This window comes from Rattus norvegicus, chromosome 2, assembly GCF_036323735.1.
Source record: "Rattus norvegicus strain BN/NHsdMcwi chromosome 2, GRCr8, whole genome shotgun sequence".
Taxonomy (NCBI): Eukaryota; Metazoa; Chordata; class Mammalia; order Rodentia; family Muridae; genus Rattus; species Rattus norvegicus.
The window spans coordinates 190,251,958-190,277,396 of record NC_086020.1 but is presented as its reverse complement, the minus strand read 5'-3'; the positions used below and the strand labels follow the sequence as shown (position 1 = coordinate 190,277,396).

Here is a 25,439-nt window from a genome sequence, read left to right as displayed (position 1 = left end):
TTTTAAAAGACGTGAGTGCCCACAGTAGCATTCTCCACAAACAAGTTTTAAGATCCTGTTAAAATGGTTTTTAGCCTCCTTTCTCCAACAGGAATGTAAATTTTTTATATATGGTTAAGCTGTTCTATGTTTTAGCAAAAGTGACCTGGTATAAGTAAGTTCTGGCTCAGTTGAAATAACTGTACACTCATGTTAGCAAAACATATTAGAAAAGTCTTGTGATGTGAAGGTTATCTTTCCTGTCTGAGCCAGTGTTGACCATATTCAACAGTTATGATTTATTAGAATAATTCATGTAGAGAATATTCTTTTCTTCTCAGATCTAGCAGCTAATCTTAGAAATGTAGGCAAAACGTTAACTGGTATTTATGAGAGCCACTGATATCACAGTGACCACGATCCCACCTGCTCAGGGTAAATTAAAGCTGCAACACTCTTACTGCTCTGTCTTTACCACAAGTCCCAGAAGTCATAGTCGAAGAATAGAAGAGCATATCATCGACATTTATATGCATATCTGCTTATACACATTCCTTAAATGTATTTCTTGAATCTATTATGAAACCCATATCCCCTCTCAGCTCATAACATGACCTAGGCCACACATCCATAAGTACCCACTTCATTATGTTAAAGCTGTAATCTCAGGGGTGATGTTGGGACTTGGGCGGATTAGTATAGTGAGGGTGAGTGATGATCTCCCTTCCCTCTATGAAGACTTAGCAAGGGGAACATCTTCCTGGGAACCAACGTGTATGTCTTTTTGATCTTGGGGCTTTGTAGACTTCCACACTGAGCCTCCAGGTTTAATGCAATTATGAACCCAGAACTAACTGGAAGCAGGGAGGCTGCATTAGAGATGGCAGAGCGAAAACATTTCATATGTTGCTTACGATGGCTATGAGAACACTACGCTGGCAGTGTGGTTCAGTGGTGCAGTGCGTGGCAAGCATTGCACAAGGCTGTGGGGTCAATGTCTTGTCCCAGAGGTGGGATGGAGTGGGGCATAAACTAACTGGAAAGTCCCTTAAGTCCAATCAGAGGAGTCCACAGCCTACCTTGAGGCACTTTTGGTTTTTAATATCACAATGCAGAGGGTCCACAGCTATACTTTTTCTTTATCCAATCCTTGAAATTCTAATTTCTATTTATATGTCCACCAATTGAAACTACTTAAACACACATTAGAAAGAATGCTTTTTAGCTTGTATTGAAAACTACATTTTATCACTTTCCTGGTAACTGTTACAAAGGAAACAATAAGACCATTAATCTCTCAATATTTATTTTTCTGGTGCTGGGGGTAGAATCCAGGCTCTTGGGTGTGTTGTGTGACTGCTCTACCATGGGGTTAGAACCCCAGTCCTACAGTTCTATTTTACAATAAAAGCAAACAAATAAAAACTCAGGAAGACATAGGCAGACTTCTTTTTTTCTTTTTCTTTTGCTAGAGTGTTTATACTTACCCTTCTTTGGAAGGACACTTTATTTCTTTTAAGACTTTCACTTTCAGAAACTTAATAAAGCAAACAAACAAACAAACACACACCTATATCCATTTTCCTTATGTATGTTCCTTTGATCTTGGGGCTTTGTAGATATATATAAAAAAAATCCTGATTGCTCTTAAAATACTACAAATGGATTCCTCTGAAAAAGCAAATATAATAGACCCTCTCACAATGAAACCCGAGAGACACAGTAAAGAAACCTTTAACAATGAACCACTTGCCATAACAATCTAGTACTCTCAACCTTTCTCAGGAGGTCATTTTCTGATCCAGAGTCTTGGATACGTGAGTCAGAAAAACCCAAGTATGTGCTGAAGCAAATGTACTTCCACACAAATTCTATCCTGTTTGCCTGTGCCAGTTAACAAGCTAGTGATTTCTAGGTTGTGCCTTTAGCCGTTCAGCTAGTGCTTGGCATGACCAAGGTTTAACTGGACTGAAGACTTGTTGGTGCTCTGGGTTAACAGCAGGTCTTAGAGACAGTCACCCAGTCACCCATTCTCTAATAACATTCTTGGAAACCTCTGTGTTCTCCAGGCTATCCAAACCTTTGACAGAACACATGTACACGGCAGGTTACTTACTCATTTCAATACCAGGGCTATGCTGTCTCCCCGCCAAGAAGCAATCTATGGCACTTTCGACAATTAGGAAAGCGTGAACAGCCCCACACTGGCCCTTTCCTTCCTTCCTCAGTCACCCTTACATACACTGCTATGTAGTCTTTCACCACCTTTACACTCCAACTGTGTCAATTAGGCCAGAACATCAGCAAATACAGATTCTTAAAGGTATGAAAAAATTCTCTCAAAAGTATTGCATACAATAAATTGCAACTTGCACAGATCTGGGTATCATAGCATGTATTTACAATCCTAGTACTCTAGAGGTTGAGACAGAGGGTCACAAGTCTGGAGCCAGCCTGAGTGTGAGTCTGTCTGAAAAATACACATTGTTCATATATATTTTCTTCTGTTCAAATAGCAAGGTAGCTTATAGTTTCTATTACCCAGAGTGCCAATGGCTTGGGCCAGATGCCAGTTCTAGGTAGCTAAGTCCAGCATTAGTGGAGCAGGTGCATTGCTATAACTGCTTCTAGTGAGCAATGCCTCAGATAAATGGCACAGTAATTGCTGAATGGGAGAAATTTAGATTACCAGGCACTGTAAGGTTGCGATTAAAGGAATAATGAAAGGAAGTTTACACCTGACACTTGACTGGTTGTCTCGATGACCTAGAACATACCGGCAAGTCCTTACCATGTAGGTGGAAAGGACAAGCAGTAGCTTTGATATCTAACAGGGACACCTATCTGAGAAATGTGAACCACTTCTTATTTATATGAAACAACATAAAATGATCACTGGGAGGGCTCCCTCTTACGGAGGAAGAGAAGCATGCTTCTTCCCCTCTCCCGAGTTGTCTCTCCCAGGACCTAGGCAGTGGACTTGGTCCCTGCCTTACTGTCTCTTCCAGGTCTTACTTTCTCTTCTATGAACTGCAAACACACATGACACAGTGCAGGGGATGGAGGTGCGTGGGTGTGGACACCAAAAAGACTATAAAGACACCCACATGGAAACAATAATGCCTTGACCTTGATTCAAGAAGAAGTCTTTAAAATGGGTAACAGATGTCCCTTATTAAATGGCAGCATTGTAGGAGAGCCAAAAGAAAATCTGTACAGAGCAGGAAATGGTCAGGGGGTCTGGGATTTTTTTTTGTGACCCACCCCCAAAAACCACTCAGTCATTCAAAAGGTGCCAAAGACCATGGGGCACCTTACAGATATTTCTTTACACATATTTCTTCCCATTAACCCATTGGAGACACTATCGCACCCCACCTCCCTCAATTCTCTGCATCCTGGAATAGCCAAGTTCTTTCTAAATGCTATCTTTGTTACCTCTGAGGTAGGTTCTGTAATTCTAAGTTTCACTGATTAAGGCACACACAGAGCCTGAATAGCAAATGTTTTATGAAAAGTGAATTTCCTGGTCCTTGGACTTGTGCACTGTCACATATTTCCACCATAATGATGATGTAGGCGACTCAAGCGAAACTGAACCAACACAAGCATTTATGACTCTGAGAAGACAGCAATGTGGTCAGCGATGGAGTCCTGGGAAATGCTCTTTACTTAGGAGTGCTGGTAGCACAACATTCTTTTCATAAGGAGACCAGTCACATGATTATAGAAAAGAGTTGAAGATACAGTCTTCATGTTCTCCACACTCTGAGATCAGAACAGTGTCAATCTGAGCAAAGTCAATAATCCAAGAAGCTCTTACAGCTCAGCCTTACCTTGTGCCAACAATTCGTGAGTTCTAAGTTTTGTTGAAGGTTTTTACAGTTTCAACCAGACACATTCCAATATTCTTGGTCATGGGGAATCCTATATTATAATCAGATCATTGGTATAAAATGTAAATGGTATTAAAGCCATGATCTGAGGGAACAATACATCCGCTCAGCACATATTCGTTCTATATAGTTTGAGAAACACTTAAATACATAGAGAGCGTGCACTGCTTTACAGATGCTATGAACAATGTTGGTAGCCTGGGTAACAGAGTCCGGAAGCGTGCACTGTAAGAGACAATGTGAGCAACGTTGGTGGCCTGTGTGACAGAGTCCAGCGTCCTTCAGGAAACTGAAGACACTCAAAAGTTGATCCCCAGTTTCTATTAATGCTCTAAAAATGAGCATTTCCATTTGATACAAATATACAAATTTAAAATGTATGCAGTTCAGAATGGCCTACCAGTTTTAGATTGCTTATGTGCCAGAAAATACATAGTCAATAAAAAAATACCAGAGAGGTGGGGACAAAAGCTCTCTGGATCTGTACAGCAAAAATGAACATCACTCCATAGGTGTCGAGTTGTGGTGAGATGGAATCCTGTAACCGAGAAGCCCTGGGAAGCGAGCGGCAGGTCACAAATCTGGTGATGGAGGGTAAGATGCAAAATAAGGCCCATTTTCCTGTGTAGAGAAAAAAACATGAGACCATTAAGTAACAACACGAATTAACAGGGTCTGCCAAAGAAAGGGGTCTGTAATAAATGGAAAAGTGCATTTGAGATGGCTACTGTGTCTGCAGCTAGTAAGTGTGTATCCACCTGTTCCACTCGAGTGTGTCAGAGCGGCCATAAAGTAGGAGAAGCCACAAGAACGACAATGTGCTTTCAGAAGTGTCACCTACTGAACACTGAGGTGCTGAAGCAGTTGCAGGTTCCTCGTGCTCACTGTCCCTTTACATTCTCACACAATAACAGGAAACAGACACACTCTCCTCTTACTGACAAGGAAAATGAAGGGCACAGAGATTATATGGTTCAACTAGAGTGCCTCACAAGGAACTGGCTAGGCCCAGATGTAAAGACACAGCTACCTTGACAGTGGACTCTTCCCACTGCTGAGTCTCACTTTAGTTATGCAACAATAAAGATGGTTTCTCAAGAGCTCAGCAGCTGTCGCTGTTTGGCAGCAGGCGGTCATGACACACCCAAGTGGCAAGACTCGCAACAATTACAGTTCTCAGGCCACTTAGCTCCACGTCAGACGGAGAACCAAATGCCAGAGACTCAGTGTCAATGTAGAAAGCAACAAGACCAGTGTAAGAAGAAATTCTTTGGCCCCCACTTTGGATATTTGTGATAAAAACAAGGTAGTTAACTTTATGATAGGAGGATCCTAGATTAGATTTATGAGATGTAAGACTGGGATCTCATTTTTAGGAAAAGCATTTCTTTGGCAAAAAAGTTGTTTTTCAGTAAACCACCAACAGAAAATGCTTACCATGAACATAAGACAATGGCCGGAGTGAGGAGGGAGAAGCAGGAAGTAGACTTCCATGGCATTTACCTTACAGTTACAGGGAACACTGACTAGATCTGGTCTTTAACCTGGTGGGCAATTTAATGTTATCAGAGCTGATGAGCCGAAGCTCAGCTGTTCTTCTGAGCACATACTCTGAGCAGGAGCGGACCCTGGTGTCACAACCAGAACTCAAAAGGATACCTAAGAAGACTTTCCATAATAGACAAATCTGACTGGGGGAAAGAGGAAATAGAAACATATCTCAGAATTGGCTACATTTCTGGAAACTTGGGGGGGAAAATATACAATTTGCATTTTAGCATGCCTATCGTAACCTCTCATCTAAGCAGTCAGTTCTATATTTTAATATACAGAAATGGTGTCCTGAGAAACATATCCCCAACGAGAAATCCTTTCTGAACACCAGAGGAAATCCTTCACCTCCACAAGGCTCATTGTTCTCCTATGCTCTCTTCCAAAGGCTTTCATCTCTGCAGTGACTTTTGTGGCAAACTGGGAGGTACATGTGTGATATGCAGTACATGTGTGATATGCAGTACATGTGTGATATGCAGTACATGTGTGATATGCAGTACATGTGTGATATGCAGTGGCATGAGACAGAGCTTCCCACGTTTACTTCACATTCCACAGAGGACCGCTGAGCCATCGAATGGCTTCTCCATTTCTGGAAACAATCAGTAATTTAACGAGTGCTCAGCAGTCAGATGCCACACTTGGATTTTATTTGTAAGCTGACTTGATCTTCTCTGGAGGTTGCCTCGGTATTATTTTCATCTAGATAAAAAAATCACCTTTCAACTACGTTTCAGAGAAACTGTTGGCTTTCTAAATGACAAGTCTTAGAAACTGTTTTTCAAGTCCACTGAAATTTGATACCAATCAACACCAATTCAGTCCTTTACCAAATAAAGGACCAATTTTGTGCTATCAAGTGTAAGATACAACCAAGCATAATAAAGTGTGCCCCTTTTGTACTACAGTATCATTTTCCTTACAAATCAGTATTCAACCACCGCCTGCTGTCTCAGTTACACATCCCATAAACTACTGTGTCACAAACATACTGCCTGAACCTTCCCTGAGTTCCGAGATTTTGCCTTGCATTGCTTCTCTAGAGTAGTGGAGACACCAGGCATCAAAAGTACTTGCTTTCTGTTTCATCCCCCCATCATGCTCTCTGCTCTCTCTGCACTGAGTGCAACGGCAGCTCTCCCTTAGAACACTGCCCGCTGACCACCATGCACAGTGCTGCACGCACAGTGACGGTATGTCATGGCATGCTCTCTGCCTGTCCCTAACACAGTCTCCTCATACCCCAACTCCTCACGCTTATTCCTGTCTTCATAGTATAGTATCTGCATTCTAGGAGACTCTAGCATAGGTAGAGAGAGATGGTTTAAGGAGCCAATGGTAAGTTCAGAATTTATACTTTCTTTTTACTGGTCCTGTCAATGTGTTCTTTTTGATATTCCAAACAGAAAGCTAAAAATACATGGGCAAAAGCAAGCGAGTCTGGTGGAAAAATCTTTCTGTATGGGTAGAGAAAAACGAGACATTTAGATAGTAGCTTTGAAATGTTATTCCAATTGTGGGTATCAAATGCTCTTTTGTGCCGGTTACATTTCCTGCTATTAATTCCAGCATGACAGGCGTAGTTCACAAATGAGGGGGTCAGTCCTTACTTCAGCATACTCAGGTAAATTCAGTGGATGGAGCTTTCTCTCATCCCACATACTGAGCAATCTTTGTCCTACGATCCAGCTGCTCCAAGTCCTTTCTGTACAACAGCCAAATGTGAAATTTTATTAGCCATTAGGACACATTGAACACTTTGTCCTCCACATAGGAGAGCAGAAGCCATCACTGAAGTTGGAGAAACCTTAGAGAGAAATGTACAAACTGTTGCACAATAACTAGGGGAGAATGCTTACAGCTCAGTATGCTGTGCCCACGATATGGAATCAGCAGTAGTCAGACAAGGTGCCCGATTAACTTCTGGCAAAGAGTCTCAATCGAAAAATATAAAGGTGACGCTGTGAATACACACCATAGAAAAGAGCTGTACTGAAGTTCAGAAGTCATGAGATTAGTGCTCCAGGACAGATCTATGAATGCACCTCTAAGTAACACCACTAACATGGGATAGACATTAAAAACATCACCAAAGCCTTAAGAAAATGCAACTTGTAACAGGCAGAGGCTACCAACTTAACGCCAGTGCTGCGAATGGACACTAGTAGTCTGGCTGCTGATAAAGCTAAGAATCCTCCAATCCTGAGAAGTCGCTGATGTGACAGAAGCTGTCCACATGACTAAAAGACCAGCTTTAAACTCATGACTGGCAAGGTGTTTTTTGTTTTTTTGGGTTTTTTTTGCCAAAATGTTGATTTGGGAAAAACCCTCCCAGGACAAGTCCTTTTCCTAAGGTTACTGTGTGACAAAATGCTAACTGATTATCCCGAGGCTCACGGCTGTTGCTCTGTGGCACGCTCACAGAGTCACGTTCACAGGCGCTGTTGTGCAGCAAACCGAGCACACGGGAGCGGGTCTGCATGTAGTGAGACAAAAGCTCTGTGAGGCAGCCTCCTTGTTACACAGGCAGCATGTAACGCACTCCCATGCTCACTCCTGCCGCTGTGACACACCCATATGCTCACTCCTGCTGCTGTGACACACCCATATGCTCACTCCTGCCGCTGTGGCACACCCATATGCTCACTCCTGCCGCTGTGACACACACATATGCTCACTCCTGCTGCTGTGACACACCCATATGCTCACTCCTGCCGCTGTGACACACCCATATGCTCACTCCTGCCGCTGTGACACACCCATATGCTCACTCCTGCTGCTGTGACACACCCATATGCTCACTCCTGCTGCTGTGACACACCCATATGCTCACTCCTGCTGCTGTGACACACCCATATGCTCACTCCTGCTGCTGTGACACACCCATATGCTCACTCCTGCCGCTGTGACACACACATATGCTCACTCCTGCTGCTGTGACACAAACATATGCTCACTCCTGCTGCTGACACACCCATATGCTCACTCCTGCCGCTGTGACACACCCATATGCTCACTCCTGCTGCTGTGACACACACATATGCTCACTCCTGCTGCTGTGACACATCCATATATATGCTCACTCCTGCTGCTGTGACACACCCATATGCTCACTCCTGCTGCTGTGACACACCCATATGCTCACACCTGCTGCTGTGACACACCCATATGCTCACTCCTGCTGCTGTGACACATCCATATATATGTTCACTCCTGCCGCTGTGACACACACATATGCTCACTCCTGCTGCTGTGACACACACATATGCTCACTCCTGCTGCTGTGACACACCCATATGCTCACTCCTGCTGCTGTGACACACACATATGCTCACTCCTGCTGCTGTGACACACCCATATGCTCACTCCTGCTGCTGTGACACACCCATATGCTCACTCCTGCCGCTGTGACACACCCATATGCTCACTCCTGCTGCTGTGACACACACATATGCTCACTCCTGCTGCTGTGACACAAACATATGCTCACTCCTGCCGCTCTGACACACCCATATGCTCACTCCTGCCGCTGTGACACACCCATATGCTCACTCCTGCTGCTGTGACACACCCATATGCTCACTCCTGCCGCTGTGACACACACATATGCTCACTCCTGCTGCTGTGACACATCCATATATATGCTCACTCCTGCTGCTGTGACACACCCATATGCTCACTCCTGCTGCTGTGACACACCCATATGCTCACTCCTGCTGCTGTGACACATCCATATATATGTTCACTCCTGCTGCTGTGACACACACATATGCTCACTCCTGCTGCTGTGACACACACATATGCTCACTCCTGCTGCTGTGACACACCCATATGCTCACTCCTGCTGCTGTGACACACACATATGCTCACTCCTGTTGCTGTGACACATCCATATATATGCTCACTCCTGCCGCTGTGACACACACATATGCTCACTCCTGCTGCTGTGACACATCCATATATATGCTCACTCCTGCCGCTGTGACACACCCATATGCTCACTCCTGCTGCTGTGACACACCCATATGCTCACTCCTGCCGCTGTGACACACACATATGCTCACACCTGATGCTGTGACACACCCATATGCTCACACCTGCCGCTGTGACACACCCATATGCTCACACCTGCTGCTGTGACACACCCATATGCTCACACCTGCTGCTGTGACACACCCATATGCTCACTCCTGCTGCTGTGGCACACCCATATGCTCACACCTGCCGCTGTGACACACCCATATGCTCACTCCTGCTGCTGTGACACACCCATATGCTCACTCCTGCTGCTGTGACACATCCATATATATGTTCACTCCTGCTGCTGTGACACACCCATATGCTCACTCCTGCTGCTGTGGCACACCCATATGCTCACTCGTGCCGCTGTGACACACCCATATGCTCACTCCTGCTGCTGTGGCACACCCATATGCTCACTCGTGCCGCTGTGACACATACATATGCTCACTCCTGCCGCTGTGACACACACATATGCTCACACCTGATGCTGTGACACAGCCATATTGCTCACACCCGCTGCTGTGGCACACCCATATGCTCACATCTGCTGCTGTGGCACGCTCACACACTACACCAGGCGAAGGAGGACAGGCACTTACCCTGGCATCATATTCAAGGACAAAAGGCGGAAAGTCTATCTGTTCTGGTGAAATGGCAGAGAAGAGCTGCTGCAGGCTGTCCACGTGGTGGATCTTGTCCTTCAATCCTGAGACAGAAAAGGTGGTGAAAAACCATGTTGAGACCTGATTAATAGGAGAGAAAAATAATTTAAGACAATAGCCATCATTAAGAATAGAAACAATTTTGAAATTTTACAGTAACAAGTTTTTTTAAAGTACAGTGTGCAGTTCATTAGTGAGTTCATAGATTACAAGGAACATTTAGAAAAAGGAAGAACAACAGCATGGTTGGGGTTACAGTGGGAGGCTGTTTCACAGAGTGTTGTCTCAGTATGTGCAGATGGACTCCTGTGTGTACAGCATGCTGACAGCACATGCGGCTGACTGTTGACTGAAGCTGTGTGCAGTTCAGACCTGCTTCCCATTCATGCATCATTTCTCTTTGATGCACTCTCACACTCTTCAACCCCTCTTCCAAACCTCTGACATCTCTCAAGTTCCTCATGACATACTTCCTTCAAACTTCCTTGTAAGACACGACATGTAACAGACCACACTGAACTAGGTTATCGCTATGTAAATCCTAGTCCAGCTTCCAAACTGGGACCGGTGTCACCTCCCGTTCCTCACATACTGCTCTAGGCCCTCCCTTCCGTGGATTCTTCCACTCTTCTGTTTAAATCCCATTTGCAGAGATCCCAGAGTTAGTCTCACTTCCTAGTGTTTCTCAGTTACATTCATTTCTGCAATCTCTGTTTCCTTGAAGACAACCCTAGAGTGACAGTACACAGCTGCGTCCCAAGCACTTGTTAAAGGATGAATGAACATGGAGGCCTATTTTAGGATGGCCACTATTTATGTCAGCTATGTGACTGATGGCTACTACATAGCCTCAGATTTCTACATTGCCATCTGGATTCTCCTTCCTCCCATTTTTGAGGTTTATAGGGAGGGTTTGATAGAGAGTAGGGGAGACACTTTGCAAAACTAAAATCAAGCAATTTGAACAGTGAAGGAATTATATATCAAAATCAACGTGTTTAAACACATGCTATCACAGACCCTTTCTCGAAACAAACTTCTACAAACTAGACTAGGAAAAATTCCCAGTTACCAGTTTGAAAGAAAACTCATTACAGACATGGTTGGTAAAGTTCAGTAGCTATAAATAGATGATGTGCAGGAATTAACCCCACATCGGTGTCTGCTGTGCAGGAAGCATGTCACTGGACTAGTGACACAGTAACTGCGTGTTAACCTTTCTTCTGAAGGCTTAGATGCTAGAAAAATAGCTAAATTAAAAAAAAAACCAACAAATAACTTAATAATAATTACCTAAGGCAAACTTACAACATGCACTGGATGCCCCCAAGGAAATATCTACTCTATGCATGTAGTTTTGCTACATGGAAAAGACACAAATTTATGGAGCTAAGTAAGATGCTACGTAGGAAATGATGCATCAAATCTTTTTATATGTCCTGCTTCGGCTCTGACATCGTTAGCCTCAAATCTTTTTGACTGTTGTCCTAACTGAAGATTTCCTTGGCCCACTTCCACCCAAAGCTGCAAAAGGACATTCCTTCTAAGTGGTCCATCCAACTGCACCTTGTTCCCTCATCCTACTGCAGAACCATGAACATCCCGGATTGTATCGGCTGGTGCTCCAGTCTGTTTGATGGTAAGCTATACTGCACTGACATGGTGGGGTGTTGCTGGAAAGCGGGGAGCAGGCAGCTCTGGGAAACACAGGCAGACCTGGAGCATACCATTTACTGAAAAGAAGCCCGGCCTGCCAGTCTCTCTCATCATATCTTCCCTTATATTCCACAGGTGTTGGTGGGAGAAAATTATTCAACAGACAGCAGTGGAAAGTCAGTTAAAAGGTCCCTGTTTGGGAAGGCCCAAGAACACTGCTCCCCCCCCCCATTTTAGTTTTATATGGTTTAGCTTTAAATTCTCAATTATTTATAGCATCAGCTACAGAAATACACCTTAGGGTTCACTTTAACTATTTAGTATCTACAACAATAAGAAACTGAAGAAAATTAACAGTTTTTGGAAAGAATAATTCAGGTGTTTCTATGAATACTAGAGATTTTTTTCCCACCTAATTATGAAAATATGCAAAGCCAAGAATACAGGGTCATAGAACATAAGCCATGAAGATATAGTTCACATGTTGCACCCAAATATTCTCCTGGGGGTAAGTTTTGTTAGCCTGTGTTCTACCAGTAATCACCACTAAAGAAAAGGTGAGCTAACAGCAAGCACTAATCGCACACCACGTTGGGTGGAATGGCTTGAGCACGATGTACGCAGTATGGAAGGCAGAGCAGTGGTGGTCTGATAACTTCTTTGTGTTATCTCCCACTTAAAGTCATCCATTCAGAGTCCTGATTTAAAAATTCTACACGGGATGTTACTAGGTATGGATCTTACTCTCTCATTTTCCTATTCCAAACCATCATGGCAATGTAGCACAATGGCCTGTGCAGCAACCCACACTGAACGAACGCCTACGTGAAACGATTCCCAGGCGATGGGTGGCAGTGCCAGCCAACATCTTCGAGTGTCTGTGTTAAGAACTGCTTAAGAATTTAGATGTGCTAGCTCACTCCTTCTGAGTGCTCTGTGAGGTAGGCATTATTCCTACAGTCTAAAGGCTAACAACACTTACCTGAGATAGCAAATGAGACTGGTGGAGCAGAGATTAGAATCTAGGTCTCTCGAAACCCTGCTTCTAAATGTTAGGCTCACTACTCAAATCCAGTATGAAGCACTGAGTGTGCTTTGAGCGGTTGGTAGACATGGGGACGAGTAAGGCACAGAACGGAAGGTGGGGATGGGGAACTTGGGACACTAAGGCTCAAAGGATTAGCAGAGGAAGCCTATACAAAAGGCAACAGAGAAGGGGCAGCTACAAGCAGGAAAGAAACCAGGCAAAGTTAGCTTCAAGTAAACCAAGACAGGGACACAAAGACAGGAAAGTGTACTATATTAAATGACAGGCAGGTCACATTGACGGGTGATCATTTATCCTGGGTGTGGTGTGGCATGAATTTGGAAAATGAAGGTGGGAGGACGTAAGTGGTGCTTTAGGTCCAGTCAAGTGGGACAAAGATGCTGATTCTTCAAAGAGCTCTGTAATGTCTATAACACAGTCCCCTTGCTTGTAAACGAGAATGCCGCTCTTCACAAGCAAAGGTGATGCGGAAGACAATACGTGCAGGACGTGCTTACAACAGTTGATAACCCTATTAGTTATTACTACTAGGGAAGCTGGAACAGACGTAGAGAAACTAACTGTCCTGGGTTAGGAAGGAACATTTTTACGTTTACAGGACACAGAAAGTAAAGTCACCGGTGGCAGGTGACGAGATGAAGTGGGGGAGGGGGCAGGTATGGAGTGCCTTACAGATGCCTTATGCTTTTCATAAGGAGGCGGCAAGGCCATCTGTGGAGGAGGAGCAGTAAGCTGGAGCTTGTGGGGGAGGAAGAGTCGCCTGAGACACTTTATCCTGTGAAGAGCTGCAGCGGACTCCAAACCGGAAAGGGCCATGATCTCGCATTAAGGCTTTGCACAGTAACAGAGGCTTCCCCTCGTCTGAGCTTTATGGACACGCGTGATAAGAGAGTAAGAGGCTCTCAGTTATGGCAAGCGTTTACTAGAACAGCTGGAGGGAGGGGTGGCCTTGAATGGAGGCGGGAAGACAAAAGCAAAAAGTGTGACACTTTTAGCCGGTATAAGGGACAAAGGACTAGATTTGTTGATAAAGTAAAGGTGAAGGAGCAGGTACTAAAGAAACTGTTGTGAGCAAAACAGCTACGCTATAATCGAGCCTTCACACGTTCACACATGAGGACAGGAAATTAAATATGCTCTTACAATGAAACCATCACAGTGATCAAAACCTACAACATTCTAAGTGACAATGTGGGAGGGTCTATCCGACAGCTGTAGGATCCGATGACAAGGGCTTAGACCCACAGAGAGCGATTATTGAATTGAGATGTGAAAGACAAGTAAGGGTCAGCCTCAAGCAGAGCAGAGAGAGTGGATTCTAGGCTGACAGCATGGCTCAGTAAATAAAAAGTCCCAGTAGGTAAAGCCTGGGAAGCTGTGGTTGACAGGGTTGTTCAGGATACCAGAGACAGACATAGCAGCCATGAGGAACAACGGCTTAGCCAAGGACAACAGCACACCAGTCCTCGTTACAACATCCTGACCACGCGGTGCATGTGAGTCCCGGACTTAGTAAAAACACTAACATCGTACCTTGGAACGGAATGTTGGATGGACGAAATAAACAGCCTTCAAATTCCTCTTGTACCTAATCGAAACCAACAAAGGGTCAGCATAAGTAACAATGAGAACTACTCATTAGTACAGACAATCAACACTTTTACCTGACTATATAAATATATCACACTGAGAAAAATACCTTGAAAGCAGCAGGAGTTATTATATTGAATTTGGGATAAAAATGTCAAAAATAATTAAGCCAACATTTCATTATTTAAACTGCCCATTTTAAAGGAAGCACTAAGTGCTGCCTCTGACTGTGACAGAGCTACCTCAAGGAAGAATTGAATCAGTCATACTTTTAATACATTATGCATTATTTTTTATACCATGATGGAGTCTCTAAGCTCAAATATATACAATTAAGTCATCTTGAAATCACTAAAATTATAGTAAAGGTTAGAAAGTAAAAGTTTTAGTCATGTTACAAGTTACTGCCCGGTCTAGAAAGTCTATGAAAGTTTGGTAGTTTGTAGTTGGTCCGCTCTACAGTTCTGAGAACAGTACCAACACCGCCTCCACTTTAACCCTGATAACCTGATGACCAAGAAGAAACGCATAGAACTTGACGGGGGCCTCAGCCAATTACCCCAGGCAGCTCTGTGAGGTACATCTTACGATTCTGTTGTCCAGTAGTTTAATAATCACCACTGGGTCATAAGACGCCAATTGTAAAGGACTTCAGAGAACTAGCAGGAGAATTATTTATTCTAGCTGAGGGCTGTGTCAGTTATGGGCTAGCTAGTAGGTACACAATGGAGTACAGTTTCATTATAAAATACTTTAAAGTGCACTAAATAAGTGTCTGGTAGATAATGAAAGCCTTGGAGTTGCTAATTAAGATGAGATTTAATGGTGGGTGGAAGGCAATGGAGATTTATGGTAATTTACCTTCTTTGTTCCCTAACTGTATAATGGTTTTTCAACCTAACCGATAAAGATACTGTGATGCTACAAATAAGAGAGCAACCAAGAAAGAGGGTAGAATCTTTTTATTTAGGAAATGTATCACTGAGAAAATCCTAGTAGCAAGGGAAGCATAATTTAATGAAAATAATTTTCTAGTTCCAAGTCAGTAGTCTATTAAGTCTAAATTCTGTATATAAAATTGGGACACCTTGGGCAATAAATGCCCAATTTTCCTTTTTTCCCCCACCTTCCGGTGTAGAAAACATCAAAGGATAACAGAGACAGCGAACAGGACTAACCAGGCTCCGGGCCATGAAGCCCATCACTCAGTTTCTCTCCTCCCTAGTCAACCTTGTTAACAATGTACCGAATGTGCCTGCCCCTCAAGTCTCTCACTACAGGGTGAAGTTAGGGTATCTCTACAGACAAAGGCAGATGATCTTACCTTACATGGGAACATCACTTAAACCACAGGAAGAAATGTTAAAAAAACAAACAAAAGGTTCTGTCTTCATGACTAATCAGCCTCAAATCCCTACATGAAGCCTATAAATGCCTGTTCTTTTTCTGTCAGTGTTTCTGTCAGTGGACAGCCTGAGTCCCCAGAACTAAAGCCAGTCTTCTTCCCTCTTGCTCCAGTGAAAACCTTTGCCTGTGAGTTAATGTCTGGTTTCTATTTCTATTTCTAGTCACAGGGACAAGTTTCCTTGAACCTGCCAGTAATCTGTCTCCCACCAAACTCCCTGGCTATTGTATTAACACACCATAGCAACCAAGGCTGTACTTTATTTTACATACAATGACTGGGTATGACACCAAACCTCTTCCAACATGGTCAAAGTGAGAATATTACAAATGAGTTTAGTCTACTGCAAAACTAGGGCCTCCTATAATTAAAATATCTAATGTCTATGATAAAAATCTTTGTCACATGAAATATTCTTCAAAAATATTTACAAATGTCTGCTATTGCTTAGTGTTAAAAATACAGAGGCAATAACCATTAACAATCCCAAAATGACTAACTTGATGTCAACGACATCGTAGAGTTTCTTCAGGAAGTCGGAGTCCAGGTGATTGTATTCGCTGGTCAGTGTGTGGAAATACACCAATACATATTCCTTCACGGCGATGTGATCCATTACATGGATAAAATACAAGAGGGCCTAAGAGAGAGAATAAAGAACATTTTCACAGTAGTAGTTCACTCTGCAGAGGCTGGGACAGGGAACCCTCCCCTAAGAGTAATCTAATCTATAGCTTCCAGGAGTTGTAGTCCGGAAGATCAGGCTGCTGAGAATAAGTCCTCTCAGAAAGTGAATCCTAGCATTAAGTGACTCGCAAAGGCTGTAGTGCGCTAAGAAAGAGGATAATCTTTGGCCTCTGAAAGAACTCTACGGATACGAGGAAGAGCTCTTGGATCAACAATGATGTCAAAACTAAGATTTAATACTTCTTACAATTTTAATAAAATCTCTAATTCTTGAAGTTTCTATCTGCATTCCATCAAGATGTCTATGTTCTTGATCGGACTCAGGACAAGGGACAGGGCACACGATGTCCAGCCACTCCTCCCATGCTCTCACAGAAGCTCATTTTCCTAGCACTCTTAATGCTTATCTGAATAAGCAAAGTGGAGGGCTCTGTGGGCGGTTGGCAACACACTGGGTAACGCTTCTAGAACTCAAGAGGATGATCTAATATGACCCTGTTTGGTTAGGGATGTATTCTATTTTAGGACATTTAAGAGAGACACTAAAAACAAAGTGAGAAATATAACCTGAGCAGGGCTGATGTGACCCAGTGGTTTGGCTGTAAACAACTGCAAAGGGGGAGCCTAGCTACACCAACGAAGGATTAATCAACCAGGCTGTTTTCCAAGTCCTCCTCAGCAGAGTCCTTGGCATTCACATGGATTAGGACCAACCTGCAGGCACAGTAGGCAGTGGAGGACATTAAGAACAGTCCTTCGTTGATGTTACCTGGCTTAAACATCACAGTAAGTCTCACTTTTCAAATATAAAATGACATATCGTAATCTCTGGAATGCTATGCAAGTACTCACCAAAGTCAAGTGCGGGGGCTATATATTCTCGTAGGTATACGTCATACTACTGCTGGGAAGACTGCACCTCACACAGACTAGTAAGAGCACAAACAGCTGCACGCAGGATCAGTGCAATCCTTACCAGATGAGTCTCTCCTCTTCGTGAATTAGCTTGTCCCTAATAGTCCTACTGCTCCTCTTATCAGACCGGCTCTGTTCTTTCTACCCTTTCTTCACTATCACACTTAAGCAAATCAGGACACTCTTTTTGGCTTCAAATTCTCTCTCTTTAAGTTACTTATTCTACTGTTATTTATAGGGCTAGCCAACAAGAAAAAACCATGGAAGACAAATTTTCCTCTAAACAAGAAAACCCCCTCCTTAAAAAAAGATTTTATTTTTAATCGTGTGTACATATGTGTACGTGTGTGTGTGTGTGTATGTGTGTGTGTGTACATGTGTAGGGGCACACACAGTGGCAGAGTCCTCTATAACATATGGAGTTTAGGCAATTGTGGGTCACTCAATGTGGATGCTGCAAATCAAACTCCCAGTCCTCTGAAAGCGATATTCCCACTCTTAATGCTAAAGGAACCATTTTTGAAATACTTACCTCTGCTTTTACTTCTATTGACACATCTCTCCTCTCTACTGTACTCGCTTCAAACCCCCACACCCCGCACATACTGACGACTGAGCCCAGTGCCCCGTGGAGGCTACATGAGCACCGTACTGAACCTGCAGCACCTTAGAACCATACTTTTTAAAGGTCCCAGAACACTTCATTTGTGAGCACGCCACAATCAGCTGTGGGAGTTTTAATCATAATGCTTTGCTACAGAGACCCCTGTAAGACTCATTCACTGGTATTGACCCAAACACTACTGACCAAAACTTCCAAGAGCTTAGCCAAAAGCACCGCTCAGCTTCAGAATGACTAATTAGCTTAAAGTTGCATGTATCTTCTCAGTTTGAAGCATGCTATGGTTAATATACATGGGTTAATAACTGTGGTTAATATACATGGGTCAGTCACAACTTATTTTCTGTAGTTCTTTTGTAATGAAATTGATGTTTTGGGGAATATGTATGTATATAAACATTTTAATAGAGTGTCTTTGATCTACTCTTTGGTAATTCATACATGTGACCGGGTATCATATCCAGTGCCCCTGCCTGTTCCTGGCACCCCAACAGCCCCATCGGCTCCGTTTCGCGCTCTTTTCTTCTGTGACAATGTACTGAGCTCACTTACTGCTGCCTGGAGAATGCTGACTGAGGAGCTTTGCTTAGCTCATGGGCTCTGTCCCTCCAGTGAGGATGCCACACTCGGCAGTCACAGGACTCACTCCCACTTGGGAGTGTTTTCTTAGAAAGTCTCAGGAATGGAATCACTGGGTCGATGAATGAATACAGCTTTTATAGTTTCAACTCATCTATGCTGACAACATTTATTTACAAGTTCTCACTAATTCTCAGGATGAGAAATGACATTTTGAATTGTTTGTACACATTACTAGTTAGGTTGAACAACTTCTTTCTTTTATTGACAGTTTGAACTATTCTGTTCTTTTAAGATCATAGATTCCTGTTTTCTGGCCCCACATGAAGGGATGTAGAATTACACGTTCTTGCTGTCTTGGGTAAACTGTACCTCTGATACATGCTTTTTAAGTAGATACTCGGTGTTAATTTTTCTTTTTCTTTAAAGAAGCTCTCAAGCCTGTATAGTTAGAGGGCAGGATACTTCTAACCAAAAGCTTGCCAGTACATCCTATCCAAACAGAATAGCTGTGTTTCTGGAATAGTACCAGAGCCATCTGGTAAGTTTTCCCTGTTGAGGACAAGCAACCCCTCACTCACCAGTACCGATGCATACTGATTCTCAGGGATGCTAGTCCACTGATTCATAACCCACCTCACCCAGGCTGCAGAGCCTCGACACCAACTCGACACTCTTCTTACTTTGTACACCAGCTTGGTTTGCAGGCTAGCATTATGGCTTACCTTATCCATGTCTATCAATGTCACAGGAATGTTTCTTCCAACTACCACCATCACTGTGCGGCCACAGTTATCTACACCTGAAAGAGGAGGTGCAGTCAGGACCTTCACACAAGACCAGGGCCTGTCCTAGGATCCAGGACCTACACACGAGACCAGGATTTGTCCTGGTCTTTAATGTATCTGACTTTATGTATTTGGCCACATAAAGGAACTCAAATGATAAGAAATAAGATGCACAAGCTTCTTAAATTATACCATCAGATTTCTTTCCTTGTTAGGAAAATACTTTGTTTTCTTACGAGATTGACCCCAGTCTTCACCAAGATTGTTTAAAGATTTTAAATCGGCATGACCTATGCTCTTATATTTTTAAAATAAACAAACACTCTGTTTAAACTCACCACTACTTTTAATATTATTATTGACCCAGGAAATCAGAGTTCTCAACTGAAAATAAACAGGGAATGCTTGAAACAAAACCCAGTGGAGGAAGTGAGGACCCGAGAGTGCTCTAAGGTTTGAAGTCTGTACTGAAAAATGCAGAGGACTCTGAAAAGCAGAAAGCATCCTAACAGAAAAAGCACCCCAGGCACTACTCCAGAAACACAGCTATACTGCTTGGATAGACGCACTGGCAAGCTTTTAGTTAGAAGTATTCTGCACTCTAAGTACACAGGCTTAAGAACTTTAAACAAAAAGAAAAATTAACATTGAGTATCTACTTAAAAAGCATCTATCAGAGGTACAGTGAAACAGGGACCTTTGAGGCCATAAGAACACACTAGAGATTGATATGGTATGTCTAAGATCCAAAACCCATTGGTGTCAGTACAAAACACTGTATTGACAGAGAAAAATCAGAGAAACCAAGTCTCACATAGCACAGTGAGTCAGATCCTTAGTTAAGTGATTATTAAGATCATTAGAATAACTGATCATTAAGCTCACCTGTTTGGTATAAAGCTTTCAGAGAAGCAATATCAGACAGGTCTTCAGATCGTGCTTGGCATAACCAGCGATTATAACTAGATAAACAAAGAGATAATCATTAGAGAAAACATGGGGAAGTTACCTTTACAAAAATGAGTCCACTTTTAATATTTTTCCTGACCATACAGAACTCAGGCTTCATTAATGTTGTAAAGAGTTAGAGGCCACTGCACCGTGTAAAATCATAAGGCATTGATAGATGTGCAGTAATGACAAAATGTGTATATAGCCATGACTGAAAAAATTCTCACAGTAAGAGAGGACTATACAGACAAGTGGCTTGTTTTATTTTTCCTTACTACAAAAATTTAACAAGAAAAGCCTCTGTTGGGTTGCCCTGTCCTGTTCAATGAGGGCCTTTGTCTTGTCTTATTGTATCTTGTTTTGTCTGTCCTGTTTGGCTGCTGTCTCTTGGAGGCCCGCTCTTTTCTGAAGAGGAAATGGAGGCAGAGTGGATCTTGGGGAGAGGGGAGTTAAGAGGGAGCTGGGAGGAGTGTGTGGGGGACTGTGGTTGGGATGTATGATATGAGAAGAATCTATTTTCAATAAATAAAATAAATAATTTTTAAAAGTTCAATAATGTATTAGGATAAAGCCCACTGTTCAACCTGGGAATAGAAGGGTTTCCAGGCCTAATGCAAATGCTGCATCCTATACTCGGTTATGTCCTGCTTCACTGCAAATGAAGCTAAGCTTTTGTGTGCATGGTGCAAGTCTGCTTTACTAGACATACTCCAGCACAGGGCTGGCGTTAACGCTTTTAATGGGTTTAACGAGTACCTAATAGCTAATGAAGCGATGCCTTTCTGCGAGAAGTGATGTTAGCATCACAGGTAACTACCAGCGTGTGAAGCCTAACAAGGACCACTAATGAAAGGAAACGAAATATTTTAGTGAAGTCATCTCTTCCCTGTTTTCCAATCTTTCCCCACTTTAATAATAATCTAAAGATTTTCAAAGATGTATTTTTGAAAAGTTGTATAACATCTTTCTAAACTCCACCCTGCAATCTTAAGCATGGCAGAGCATTGGTGTCCAGCTCTATTCTATCATAAACTCAACAGTTACCAGCTCTAAACTTTCTGGTCTCAGGATCTATGGATCATAAACAACTCATAAAACAATGACGTGAACATTTTAAAAATGCATGCACAGTGTCATATCACCATAATGTAGCAAAGGAGTCCAGTCACTGTACCTGAAGAAAAATGTTTGCCAGATAACACTACACTTGGCCACTTTTATTAATTAATTATTTGTTTGCACTCCTAATGCTGCTGCCCCTCTCACCTAGGCTCTGCTCTAGAGGATACACCTAATCCGATTTAGAAACTACTGAGTCTGTCACTTGGTTCGTCCTTTGGAAAACTTGTTCACTGGTTCCCTCTAGTGGTAAATTTGCTTTTTCTCCCCAAATAAAATCAGAGTGAAGACCTGGGACTGAGGAGACAGAGCATTTTAATTCCGGCTGGGGACCAGGGAACCATTTTCTTTTTTTAGTGCTGTCACCATGCTGAGCAGAATCCAGTAAATAACCTCCCTCCCAAGCTCATGGAGGCAACCTTATAAATGCAGTGGGCTACAAAACAGAACAAGTCATGAAAGAGGAGGAGCTTCCTGGGAAGGAGCTCCAGGGACAAAGGTGAAGGTGATGGAAATATGTCACAAGAAGCTCTCAAGGAAATAAAGCATCTATCTGTGTGTGACTGGAGACTAGCACCATGAAGCGCCCTATAAACAATACGGTATGCTATGCCACGCTGTGAGAAAGGAAAGTAGCAGAGGCAGGCATTGAAGACCCAATAGGTAAGGTTTGAGAAGCATTTGCTTTTCATCTAAAACTTGGAGAATGGGCAGGATTGAAGGAGAGAAGATGCCAATAGAAACAAATGGGAGGGGCCAAGGCCTAAGCTCAAAGGTAAAACAGATCGGGTTTGCTCAATACTGGAGGAAGCCACTGTCATGTTTGGCGGAGCTTGCTGAGTTCTGGTGGTGAGCTACACGCACTGCACCCACTGATGCTCCCAGCCTACGAGACACCGTCCTTCACCAGCCCTCTGAGGGACAGAGAGCCATGCATGACTATCCTTCACCAGCCCTCTGAGGGAACAGAGAGCCGTGTACGACTTACTCTTTTCTTTAAAATACTGAAAACTAGCCATCTTTACTATTAATCTTTCACCATCTGTGACTTTAAAAAGAACCACTCAGAACTGGGCTCCTTTGTAGTTAGAAACACTTGGAGAAACTAATGTAAAGGTCCTCAGGTAAGTGGGGGACACATAAAGCTCTTCAGCTGAAGAAAACTTTAATGCAAGATAAACACAAGCACAAGCCTTGTAAGTGCTTTCCCATCTCCTAATTTCCATGTTTAGATTACATGGAGGCTCATCGGTTAGAGCCCACAGCGGATTAAGAATTCTGAGAGCAGATATGCGTCTGACCACTGGCTTCCCCTATACTGACTCAACTTTCAGTTCTGCACCTAGGGAATGTGGACAGGACAGGACCTCCTACTCGGTCACAGCTAAGGTTAAATGAAAGGAACTGTGTGTGCACAGAGCAGCATCCGCAGGTACCGGATCCCTCTGCTGACACACGGCAGCTCACTGTCAGTGTAAGCCTGCCTTACTTTCTTTGATGCTGCTTCTGCAGGGCAGCTTCCGACAGCTGTCCTTGGAGGATCAGTTTTCTTTGCTTGTCAATATCTCCTTCCATTCGAGCAAAAGCATGAGAGCCAATGAAAGACAGATCCACTCCCAAGCCTTCATCCTCATCTTCTTCATGGTCTGCAACAAAAGGTACCATCAGCAGAGCTACAAAAGCAGACAGCAAAACCAACCGTGAGTGCTACAGGAGGGAAGACTGTAGGGCAGCAGCAGCAGCAGCAACAACAACAACATTTATGACTCTGAAATAATGAAAGAAAGGAAGTAATATGTTCCCTAAGCTGATTTCTGGTCACGACAAGCACTGAGTCCAAGCGTTATGATCTTACAGATGTGATGGCTGACAGAAGGCCTTCCATCCAAACATTATACTCTCTGCTTATAACTTTCAATGTACATGAGTATAAAACCTAAAGAAATAACATGGCTACAGTATTCTTATCTTACTATTTAATATTAACTGTGATTTTTAGAAGACACTGTCACAACTGCTGAAAACTTGAAAATTTAAGGTGGCAATCTACTCAATTACTGCTTCAACGTTCTTCATGAGCCTCCAAACTCCGTTCAGCTGAGCATGTTGCTATGCCCACCTGAAAATCCCCGATACAAGTCCTAAGCCCTTGCTGGCTGGTGTTTTACCAGTACCCCAGCATCCTGAAGAGGAAAATTAAGGAAGGCAAATGCTGAATCATTACACATTGCTGGTATGGAAATCACTCTGAATGTTCCTCAAAAAAGTACAAACTGAGTTACCGTGTGACTCAACTATCTCACTCCTGAAGATAAAACCAAAGACTTGGTAAGGCGGACCAGAGACGTCTGCTCATGTGTCTATCACTGCACTATTCACAGCAGTCAGGGTATAGGACCAGCCTAGATATTCGGAAGAGATGAATGGATCAAGTGTGACACACACACATATACACATCGGAGTTTTATTCAGCCATAAAAAATGAGGAGATTATGGTTTGCAGGAAAATGGATGGAACTGGAGATCATTACATTAAGCAAAGTAAGCCAGGTGGTAAAAGACACGTATCACATGGTTTTTTCCTCATGAAGAATCTAGATTTCACACAGATGTAACACAAAAGAAAGTGTGTGGGGGAGTAAGCACTGAGAGATAAGGGCCAGCAGGAGAATAAGGGCGAGGAATAAGGCATGGCTATGACAAATCTCTGTGAAACTGTCAAAGGAAACCCATAATCTGTTACCTAAGGAAGAGGAGACGCTTAGAGCCCCAGCACTCACCCTCTGAAGCACCAGGTTTCTCACTTATCCTGATCTGCCGCTCAGGCACCACGGGCTCCCCTTCTGCATTTCCAATGTCTGCAGGTAGGGACGGCAATGACTGGCTCTCCTCCTTTAATGACCTTGGGAAGTACAGAGGTAGCAGCTTTTGGTAAGTGGCCTGTGTCAGAAAAGTAAGGCACTGTGTGAAAAACGGTGAAGTGAGAGAGCAGCCCGCAGTGATGGCTGTGGTCCACATGCCCTGAAGACCACAGGCCTCACCACTCCCCTCTCAGACTGCAAGCTGTCTGGGAGACACCCGTCCTACATTCAACAGGGAGAAGTGAGAGTCCAGTCAGGATACCACCACCAGGTCACCGAATCTGGACTGTGAAGGCTGCCACTCCTGCCTGTACTCGCACCCTGTCTGCTAGGCTCGCAAAGCACAGATACCATATGCTGAGGTCAGTGTGCCAGTCTCCATTTGACCCATGCTTAGTTTTTTTTTTGGGGGGGGGGGCGTGGTGGTGGTTTGAGAGAGGGTTTCTTTGTGTAGCCCTGGCTGTCCTTGGAACTTGATCTACAGAGCAGGCTGGCCTCAAATTCAGAGATCCACCTACCTCTACCTCCTGAGTGCTGGGGTTAAAGGTGTGTGCCACCATTGCCTGACTAGTTACTCATTTTTCAGAAACATTATATCTTTAAAAAGGATTAAAAGAAAACAGCACACAAGTGATGGAGTTAAATATCTCGGTCAATTAAATCATTTAAGAAATCAGTATTACACACAGAACTATAGCCTGGAGACATCGGGTTCGTATCTTATAGAAACACAAATTGGTTGGGTGTGGTGGCACCTTTAATCCTCACACTTGGGAGGCAGAGACAGGCAAATCTGAGTCTGAGGCTGGCCTGATCTATATAGTGAGTTCCAGGCTAATTACAGTTACATAGAGACCCTTTCTTAAAAAAACAAGCAAACAGACAAACAGACATAGGTAGGGTCAGCATCAGGCTCGGCTTGTCAAGGTGCTTGCTGTGGGAACCTGGCCACCAGAGAACCATCCGTCTAAAGCACAGAAGGTGGAAGGGGAGAACCAATTCCATGAAGCTGTCTTGACTTCCACACATGAATCATGGCACACTGGGTACACGCATACTTATGCACTCACATACATACACAAAGATTTATGAAGAATCTTAGAC

At 43.3% G+C, this 25,439-nt stretch overlaps 1 protein-coding gene across 3 annotated transcripts in view; it reads right to left on the bottom strand.

Annotated features, from left to right (window-relative positions):
* Positions 1–1,268: 1,268 nt before the first annotated feature.
* Positions 1,269–25,439, bottom strand: part of Gdap2 (ganglioside-induced differentiation-associated-protein 2) — a 58,971-nt gene continuing 34,800 nt past the window's right edge. Inside the window, exons 8-15 of one of the 3 annotated variants that reach the window (XM_006233032.5) lie at positions 24,255–24,414; positions 22,964–23,120; positions 20,290–20,366; positions 19,342–19,418; positions 16,314–16,453; positions 14,352–14,406; positions 10,052–10,195; positions 1,269–4,496 (exon numbers count right to left, since the gene is read on the bottom strand). In XM_006233032.5, the coding sequence (XP_006233094.1) occupies positions 4,449–4,496; positions 10,052–10,195; positions 14,352–14,406; positions 16,314–16,453; positions 19,342–19,418; positions 20,290–20,366; positions 22,964–23,120; positions 24,255–24,414 (858 nt within the window). In that variant the 3' untranslated portion in view covers positions 1,269–4,448. Of the gene's footprint in view, positions 4,497–10,051; positions 10,196–14,351; positions 14,407–16,313; positions 16,454–19,341; positions 19,419–20,289; positions 20,367–22,963; positions 23,121–24,254; positions 24,415–25,439 lie in introns of those variants that run through there. The other 2 variants (NM_001013201.1, XM_063282173.1) reach the window with 2 other exon arrangements.